This window comes from Lolium perenne, chromosome 2 (assembly GCF_019359855.2).
Source record: "Lolium perenne isolate Kyuss_39 chromosome 2, Kyuss_2.0, whole genome shotgun sequence".
In the NCBI taxonomy this organism is placed as follows: domain Eukaryota; kingdom Viridiplantae; phylum Streptophyta; class Magnoliopsida; order Poales; family Poaceae; genus Lolium; species Lolium perenne.
In genome coordinates, this window is record NC_067245.2 from 167,535,198 (window position 1) to 167,545,615 (window position 10,418).

Sequence of the window (10,418 nt, forward strand, 5' to 3'; positions counted from 1 at the left end):
CATGCATAGAGATACCTGCACACTTGAATAACCCGCATAATTCATGCAAAAACTATAAATGATCTCCAGGATGGACAGTTCCATCCCCTTTATAGCGGTTATCCATAACACGTTCAATAATTTTCATGGGTATCTTGAAAGAAGTACTTGCAGTTGGTGGATTTAAAGTATCACAAGCATTATTAGAGTTATCGCATATGGGAGATAAAGCATTATCAGAACAAATTTTCTCCCCTAAAGATGGGAAGCCAAAAAGATCACAGAAACTAGCTTCCCCAAGCTTAGACTTATTCATAGCATTAGCAGTGATTGCGTTCATACTAATAACATTGCTACTAGCATGCAATTGAGGCTCCATAGGTTCTTTAATTTTCGCATCACACAATTCATGTCCTAACTTAGGAAATAAATCAAAAAGCTCATAGTTGTATTCCATTATGCCTAACTAGTGTAAACAAGAAACAAAAAGTTGCAATTGCAGGATCTAAAGAAAATAGCTTCGAGCACAAACACAATGGCGCCAGAAAATAGCTTAGTAGCCGAGATCCGGAGTGTGAGTACCTTTTACCTTTCCTCCCCGGCAACGGCGCCAGAAAAGTGCTTGATGTCTACGGGAGCCTTTATTCTTGTAGACAGTGTTGGGCCTCCAAGAGCAGAGGTTTGTAGAACAGCAGCAAGTTTCCCTTAAGTGGATCACCCAAGGTTTATCGATCTCAGGGAGGAAGAGGTCAAAGATATCCCTCTCAAGCAACCCTGCAGCCACAAAGCAAGAAGTCTCTTGTGTCCCCAACACACCTAATACAATAGGTGCACTAGTTCGGCGAAGAGATAGTGAGATACAAATAATATGGATGAGTATGAGTGATAATAGCAATCCGAGTAAAATATGGCAGCGAGTAAACATTCAACAAAACAGTAAACAAACGGAGATTCGATGCTTGGAAGCAAGGCCCAGGGATCCTGCTTTCACTAGTGGACACTCTCAACAATGATCACATAATAGGACTACTCTACACCCTCTTGTTGGATGATGAACACCACTAACTGTGTAGGATTACACGAACCCTCAATGCCGGAGTTAACAAGCTCCACAATATTCAATGTTCATATTTAAATAACCTTAGAGTGTAAGATAGATCAACACAACTACACCGAGAACTAACATAGCATGCACACTGTCACCATCACACTATGAAGGAGGCATAGATCACATCAATACTTATCATAGCAATAGTTAACTTCATAATCTACAAGAGATCACAATCATAGCATAAATCAAGTACTAACACGGATGCACACACCGTCACCATTACACCGTGTAGGAGGAATAGACTACTTTAATAACATCACTAGAGTAGCACATAGATAGTATTCAGCTTGATCACAAAGAGAGAGATGAACCACATAGCTACAGCGGAGCCCTCAGCCCCGGGGGTGAATTACTCCCTCCTCATCATGGAGGCAGCGATGGCGGTGAAGATGGCGGTGGAGACGGCGGTGGAGATGACTCCGGGGGCAATTCCCCGTCCCGGCAGGGTGCCGGAACAGCGACTTCTGTCCCCCGAATTGGACTTTCGTGATGGCGGCGGCTCTGGATGGTTTTCTCTGTTTCCGTCGAACTGGTCGATGTTTTTAGGTCAGGGACGAATATATAGGCGGAGAGTCGGAGTCGGAGGGGCCACGGGGTGCCCACACCATAGGGGGGCGCGCCCCCCCTTGGGCCGCGCCGCCCTGTGAGGTGGGGCCCCCCTGGCACCCCTCTGACTTTTCTTCGGTGCTCCGGAAGCTTCCTGAAATTATAAGATCTCCGGAGTTGATTTCGTCCGATTCCGAAAATATTTCCTTACTAGGATTTCTGAAACCAAAAACAGCAGAAAACAACAACTGGCCTTTCGGCATCTCGTCAATAGGTTAGTTCCGGAAAACGCATAAAAATGATATAAAGTGTGAACAAAACATGTTGGTATTGTCATAAAACAAGCATGGAACATCAGAAATTATAGATACGTTGGAGACATATCAGGGCCCTCATTGGGGCACGGTTGAAGTTGTTGTTGTTGGCATGGTGGTTGTTGTTGTTGTTTTTGTTGTTGTGGCCTCCTGGCCTTGGGTGTCCCCCACTCCGATTCTGAAAACTCGGACGTGACAGCGGCACATGGGGCTTGTTGTTCCTGGGGTTGAATCCTCCGCTTGAGCTGGGGTGATACCTTGGGGTATTGCTGGGCCCACTCTGATTCATCATGCGGAGTTTGCGGTTCTCATTGGCTTGATGCAGTTTGCCCTCCATCTGGATGGCTGAGTCCACCAGGGCTTCTAAGTCAGCAAAGGGGATGTTGACCAGCACAGTCTGCATCTCATCATGCAGTCCGTTCATGAATCTTTCCTTCCTCTTTTTAGTGGTGTCGGTCTCATCCGGGGCGTACCTTGACAGAGTAAGGAATCTGTCGCGGTATTCTACCACGGACATTCTGCCTTGTTTGAGTTCCCTGAACTCATCCCTCATCTTCTTTATAGGACCCGGGGGCACGTGATACTTGCTGAACTTGAGCTTGAAATCTGCCCAAGTCATTATCTGTCCGGCATTCATTGCGCGGGTGCTTGTCCACCAAGCTCTGGCAGGTCCTGCTAGGTAATGTGTGGCGAACAAGATTTTCTCTGCGGATTCTACTCCCGCAACTTCCAGATTGTTCTCCATGGTCTGGAGCAAGTCATCGGCATCAAGTGGCTCTTCTGTTTTGCTGAACATAGGAGGGTTGGTGTTCTGAAAGTTCTTCAGCTTTGACCTAGGGTGGTCATGGTTTCCATGGCCTTGGTTTCTGTTAGCAATCTGTTGCAGTGCGGCAATGTTGGCCTGTCTTTCAGCTCTTTCGGCCTCTCTATCTTCCATCATCATCTGCAGCATTTGCATCACGTCATCCTGATTAGTGCTGCGGGTTGGAGGGGCCATCTGAACATTGAGATAGATCATGAGATGAGAGGGAATTTTTCTATGGCTTGTTTTGGGGTAAGTTAGAAGTTTGAAAACTAGAATACTTGTCATGTTGAAAACAAACAACACTTTCAGTCATTTCAAACAACACACATTCCAAGCTAACACATTAATGGTTTTAAGAACCATTTCTCCATGCTACGATACAAGGGACCCTGATACAAACTCACACCTACGCAAGTGAACAAGTGCTCATCATCTACATCTATCGGGATGTAGTCATCTTCTCCGGCCTCCATGAACTCATAGTCCTCCACATCAGTGTTCTCATCCTCTTCGAAATCATCGTCATCACTCAGGAAGGCTGCTCCTCCCTGAATGTCTTCACCTTCTTCTTCCATCTCCCTCAGCTGAGTCTCCTGAGCCTGAACAGTTGCCTCCAGGGATGCTATCTTCACACGAAGGCGAGCGATGGTGGAGTCCTTCTTGGCTCGCTGCTGGCGGAGTGTGTTGCGATCCTTGGAAAGCATCTTGATGGTCTCAGTCTGCTGAGACAGGTGAAGGTGAGTCTGGTTGGCGTAGATGCGGGAGTTGTCCAGCTCCTTCTGGGTCTCGTGCAACATATAGTCCAGATGCTCCACGTGATGCTTCAGCTCGGGGTGTGACTGCAGGTCCATGGGTCCTCCAATGGATTCATGCCTCGCAAAGTGAGCGAAGCGAGAGTCCTGGATCCCAATCACATTCTGCCCGCACAGACGGGCAAGTGCTTCCTGAAGAGCACGAGCGAGTTCATCCAGCCAGTTGCTCTCCCGGATGGTGAAGTGGATCCTCTCGGACGTGGGAGGCTCCATCCTGTCTCTCAGATCCGCAACGATAACCCACTGTAGTTCCCCTCCAGGTTGGTCGTTGACTTGAGTTCCGAAGAACTCCGGGTGTGGGCGCCCGAGATGCTCAGACAAAGCATCCAAGTCCCTCTCGAAAATCAAGCTACCGCCACTGCCCAGCTGGTAAAACTTGGTCTGGTTGAGTGGCTCCATCTGTAAGTGAATTGGAAGAGTAGGTTAGAGAAGTGCAAGTGTATCAAAATTTTATGTAGAATTTCAAAGTGAAGCATGAATTCCATATTTTGGAAAAGGTCTCAAGGGTAAGAGTGTGAATAAGTTTTCGCAAATATTCACTTCATTTGTTTTTGAAACTAAGTTTTTCAGACGTCCGTTCTAACTAGGGTCTCCTAAGGTCAAACAATGGCTCTGATACCAACTTGTCAACACCCGGATTTTTAAGTCCAGATGCCTATTATGCCATACAACGCAATCCCAGGAAGATTGGTTTTGCGAGACATAACAGTTGAATATCATAGAGTCATCATTCATTACAACACCATAATAGTCTTACAACAAAAAGGATCACATGATCCAATCTCATTACAACACTTGATGTAATGATCAATACATAACACATAGCGGAAGCGAAGTTGTAGAAGTCCATCTAATCCACAGGCAACACTTGACATTAGGAGAAGCTCCTAGTTATCATAGACGTCCTGCTGTCCGTCCTCCTGATACTGTTGCTCTTCTTCATAGTCTGGCCATTTGAATAGCCAGGGACACAGCCGTGAGTACTTTCAAGTACTCGCAAACTAATACTAGTGTAAGCACTAACAGTTTTAGTGAGAGTGTTATAAGCTCTAGGTTATTTGCATAAAGCCAGTTTTATTTCATAAGCATTTAGTAAACAAAGACTCTTCAATTTCCTAACTTAACTCAAGTGGGAACATTAGTGTCATTCCCACAACTCTGTTGTGATTCAAATCAAAGTCACATTACAAATAAAAAACACAAGTCCCCTTTTGGAAAATTTCTGATGACGGAACAGTATGGCCTTTCCAACTGTCCATGACCGCGGGCGCGGCTATTCGAATAGGTTTACACTCTGCAGAGGTTGCACACTTGTGCCACAACATTTGATTACATCCATCAGGGATAACCCTGAATAATCATAACTCGGTATGCGGACCATCAATCATTAACCTTTCACTTACACATCCTAGTATAGGCACCTCTCCCCATGAGCTTGGCCTCCCAGTGATAACCAACTGCTATCCTGTTAACTGCACAGGGCTTGGGTAGGGCATTCAACTCTTTTCACGTCATTTCACTTTCAACGGAGGCAGCATCGGCATAACCTCTATGACGCTTGTTCAGAGGGAACCCATACTAAGACACATAAATTTCCAGCTAAAGCCTTACCCATAATCAGGTATTGTGGGGGCACTCAAGAATTGGAATGGTATTGCATCCAACCCAATCATCAGTTTTTATCAAAGTCATCATGTCATTCAAGTCACATTCACCTTCAAAATCTTTCAATAGAATGACTCATCATTCCAAGGTTTTCAAAGTCATTTCAAATCACATGCTCCCATCTAGAGTAGTCATTTTTAGTTTTTAGCACTAGCAACTAGTCCTGAGGGGTGCTAACTAGCTTGTATTGCTCTAGGCTAAATTTGATGCTCTTGTACTACTCATTAACTAGACCAAGTGAATCATGAATCAAAAAGAAACTTTGATATGCCAAAGTCAAAATCTTGTAAGGTAAAAACTTGGATTGGGATCATTAAGCATAAAGTATTATGTAGGAGTGCCTTGCTCTAGGAGAGCTTTGCACTAAGGTAACTTGCAAGAATATTAGCTTGCCTTGAGTGGTGTATTGATCAAAGTTTTCTTCTTCTTCCAAGTAGACCTCCTCCTCCTGGTACTCCTCGGTACTAGCGTCTATAATCGAATACGAGGTATACCATCACCAAACAAGTCTTAAGGCTAGACTAAGCACTCAATTGATTTACACCAACTATTCTAGCATCACAAAATTATTCACATGTTGGTTGACTTTGTTTTCTTTTTAAGAAAAATAATTTCCCCTCATTACAAATATTGATTAGGTTTTCTATTTAGTTCTTTGGAGAAATAATTTCCTCTCAATGAGTCTTGTTAAGAATTAATCTCCTCCATTAATAATGTATGAACACATGTTGACCAAGGTCAACACTTCATAATTATCCTTTGCGGAAAATGATTTAAATGAGGTGTTACACCTCATGCAATTTAACACTAACCTAATAATAGTTAATATCACCAAGTAATTCAATATGAGTCTATATAGACCAAGGTCACTACATCATGCTGAATTACTTGAGACAAAGATTTAAATGAGATAATACCTCTCATATGATTTAATAAATAGCTTTGGATAATTTAAATGGACTAGAAATAGCCATGTAGCCATTATTTAATCTAGACCATGATCATATGAAGTAACTATGTCATATTTTTACATATTCAGATAGACAATATTAAATGTGATTTTTGAGAGTTGGAATCAACTCAAAAGCATTTATGGTTGATTTTTAAATAAAGTTTGAAGTTTGAAAAGGCCCACCCTTGTTATGTTTACCACATTATTTCTACAATGGATCTAGGGTTGAGACCAGTGTAGTTATTTAGATAGTTTCCTAAGCTTTCCAAATATATAAAATTTGTTAAATTTGGCTCAGAAAATTTTATTCTATTCAATTTTGAAAATTGCATCTGCAAGCAATTTCAATTAATTCGATTTATTTGAATTCAAACGGTGGGCTTGCGCGGGAAACTAACTGGGCCAAACAGAGAGAAACAGAATGGGCCGGCCCAGCAGTGTGTCTCACACACGCGGGCCGTCTGACGCTGGGTCCCACGCGTCAGTGTCACTTAAACGCCGAAACGGTAAGTTCTTTTCTGGGACACACGATTAGAAATGGATCGGACGGCTCACGGCCGTCGTCATCTCCGGCGAGAGGCGGGCTTACTGGCGGCGTGGGCAGGGGGTCGGGGAGCTCACCGGCGCTCCGGTGGTCATCGGCGAGGTGCGCTGCGACGTTGTGGTCGACGGCGAGGCTCCAGGTACAAGCGGCGTCGCTGGAGGTGGTGCCAATCGTCTCCTCCTTCTGTGGCGGCTCCACGGGCTCTGGCGGTGCAATTGGATGGCTCCGGTGGGCAATGTTGAGGTGGAGAGGGTGGAGGAGGTCGAATGAGAGGAGGGGAGGCTGATGGTGTGATGGATCGAGAGAGGGGAGTGCCCCTTTTATAGCGGCGAGGCAAGGCCGTGGTGCTGCGGTGAGGTCACCCATGGCGACGCGTCTACAGGGGCGCGGCCAGCTGGGCGATGACGCAGGCGGGTAGGCGAGGTCAGTGCGGTCATGGCAGGCTTGATTGCGGTGAAAACGAGGCAGTGACGAGGGCAGGCGACCGTCGTCTCTGTCGCGGGTACCGGAGGAGGTCGTCGACGGTGTCGTCGTCTACAGGGTTCCCGCGGGCCAATGAGCATGTCTGGGCGTCTCCTGGTGGCGTGGCGTTGCTGCTGGCGAGCGGAGAGAGCAAGGGGTGGCGTAGGTCAGCGGGGCGACGTCACGCTCTGGCACGCTCAGGTGCGTGTTCGTGCGCGTCCTGGCGTGCGCGGTGCGTCACTGGGCGTCCTCATGCTGGCGTGTGTGGTGCTCCTTTTCGTCGATGGCATGTACTAGCGTGTCCAGGAGAGTGAGAGGGAGTTGTTTGACAAGGTCGTGCACGATGGAAAAGCAAGGAGAGAGGAATGGCATGATGATGCCCATGTCATGCACGGCATGACATTGTTCTTGAATATTTTGTGCAAACTAATGCGTCTCCAGTCCTAGCGTCGTGCAAGGAGTAGATAGGGTTACTAATGCTGACCAGGGCTTGATGGTTAGGGCTAAAACACACTGGATATATGCATGTGTTGGGTTGGCAGCAATGGTGCACACCAGGTGCTCGACTAAATGGCCCCATGAAAGAAATTTTGGAAATTTGCAATGAATTTTGATGGAGTTGATTCATATAATATTTGGCACACAATGGTGGTGGTAGTGTGCAAAATTGAGTGGGTTTGTGAAATTTCAAAAGTGGCACAATCTTAAATCTGATTTGATGTCCCTACTTTGATTGAGCATAACTTTGAATCTAGAAAGAGTTTGCAGGGATGGTCTTGACCAAAGTTGTTCATCTTGATGAGATCTTTGATGAGGTGCAAAGATTTGGAATTGTTTGGTTTAAAAATCTCTTAATAAAGAGGCTCAAAGTAGGTGTCATGATATAAATGGCAGATTTGACCATTATCTCATGTGAGCTCATTTTGAATTCTAATTTGATTTGATTTGAGTTTCTTTGATTCCAAAGGTGTTATTAAGTGTTTAGAAACATTATTCAACCATTGGCACAAACCAAATTGGCCTAGGTTAAGGTTTTACAAAAATAACCATAAGCACATGTATGTGAGGACTTGGATTTTTCTTATTTTCTTCTTTGTTTCTTTTTGCTTCCAATTGGTAGGGTTTAGGGTTTTAGCATATTGGCAAGAGTTGTAAACACACATCATGGAAATCACACAAAAATTAGACATGAGCACTATTCATAGCACATGGGTTAATAAAAGTTTTTGTTGGTTCTCATTTTTGAATATGGGAAACTCTTTTTTTTATTGAAATCTTGGGATGTTACACACCCGCTGGTCGTTTAGCGAGATTCAGCGCGGCTAGGCTCCCATAGAAGAACATCGCGGAAGCCAATGCACTCTTGACGTGCCAGTGCGGCAGCATCCTGTGCTTGATGCGACGACAGTGACCGAGGCAGTGCAGTCCTGGGGGTCGAGCCTAGTGGGGAATGGACAGATTTGGTGATGGTATGACGGGGGCGGCTGCACGAGCGAGGCGGGAGGGCGGCGGGGAAGCTTAAGTAGAGTGGTTGGGCTGCATGCAGGGCTGTCTTTCTGTTTTGCAGCCGCACCGTGCCAGAAATATGCAGCACGAGGGGGCAAAATTTGGGGCCGCTTCATATTTTTTGCAATATGAAATTGCTATACGGTATTGTTGGAGACTGTTTTTTTTTTGTTTGCCCCCATGCCCTAAAATCAGTTTTTTTTTGGCTCCAAGACTATTTTGCATCATCTTATTGAAGATGCTGTAAAGCTCAAATTCAAGCGCCTAAAACTATTTCGGAGTGCCCTATTTTACATAATTTATTAATTTATTAGAGATGATCTAACACAGTTAGAGTACCTAGCTGGTGATCTAAAGCTTCCCACCCGCTGCCATCTCGGTCTTTGCTTATATATAGTTTTCCTGGCCTAACCAACTATCAGTGGAGTAGTACAGAGAAGGCAGTGGAGTAGTAGCTCCACCACACACAACCCAAATAACTTCTCATGCGTGTCGGTGTCCTCCATCCTCCAAAAGTAAACAAGTCATCATCTCCATTCTTGGCAAGAACCGTACCTCAGTTACCGGCCACTAGTCTGTAGTTCACTACCAGTAGCTACCTAGTCACCGGCCAGTGTTTCAGTGGAGAATACATAAATTCTTGTTTGGATATTGAATGGAGTGCTTGCCGTGGCAACAAGACGAGGTGGACCTGTCGCTGAGATTGGAGCCGGCGGGCGGTGGAGGTGACGAGGTGGCACCGATGGCGTACGTGGACGGCAAGGAGGTGCGGCTGTTCCCGTGCCTCTTCTGCGACAAGAAGTTCCTCAAATCGCAGGCGCTCGGTGGCCACCAGAACGCGCACAAGAAGGAGCGCGTCGCATCCTGGAACCCGCACGTGTATTCCTGGGACGCCGGCGCCGTCCACTGGAGCGCAGGCCTCGGTGGTACCCCTGAAGCATGCGTCCCCGTTGCTTCCCACGGCGGCTGCTCGGCCACGGGCACGACCAACCTTCGCCGCGGCGGGGCAGCAGTGCTGCCAAGGCATTGCGCAGGCCGTGTGGAGGTGATCGATGTGGTTAACTCGACTGAGTGCTCCCGTGGTGCCGCCTCGTCAAGCACTGACTCCGGCGGAAAGATACACCTCCAGCTAAGACTCTAATCTATGGGTTATGGCCATGTTTTCAATTCCCCACGTGTTCAAGGCAAATGCGGTGCAGGTATTTGACGGCTTCTTTGGAACAAATAAGGATGCAAATAAAATGCAGGAAAATATTGTTACTGATCATGTTATTTCTGTCAATTCGAGCTAGCTCTACATGTTTCTATTGCAATCTCCCGCTGTTCTCATGTATTTGTTGTGTAGTGTTCAGTGCATTATATATGTACCGAGTATTCAGTCCTGATAAATAGGATTATTGTGCCTTTAGAACGATGGTCCGCACAATATATACCAGAACATTCCCTAATATCCCCCTCAAGTCCAAGCAGGATACATATTTGGATGCTCGCAGTTACTCTTACATATATACGGTGAAAAAGGAAATAGCGATTTTCTCAAATTTATCTCCAGTATAATTTCTTCTCGAACATGAAATCACTACATATCTTTGCTTTAATACTGGAAGAAAAGAGAGCATATTTACAAGAAACTAGATGATTCCCCGCACGTTGTTGCGGGAATCAATGATAAACAATAGAACTTTATTAATCATTTAATCATCAGTGTGGAATTGATGGAAA

At 45.5% G+C, this 10,418-nt stretch overlaps 1 protein-coding gene across 1 annotated transcript; it reads left to right on the forward strand.

Annotated features, from left to right (window-relative positions):
• Window positions 1-9,134: 9,134 nt before the first annotated feature.
• Window positions 9,135-10,139, forward strand: LOC127330252 (uncharacterized). Its single transcript, XM_051356522.2, has one exon. The coding sequence runs from the start codon at window positions 9,352-9,354 to the stop codon at window positions 9,835-9,837; it is 486 nt and encodes a 161-aa protein (XP_051212482.1). The 5' UTR covers window positions 9,135-9,351; the 3' UTR covers window positions 9,838-10,139.
• The last annotated feature ends 279 nt before the right edge of the window (window positions 10,140-10,418 follow it).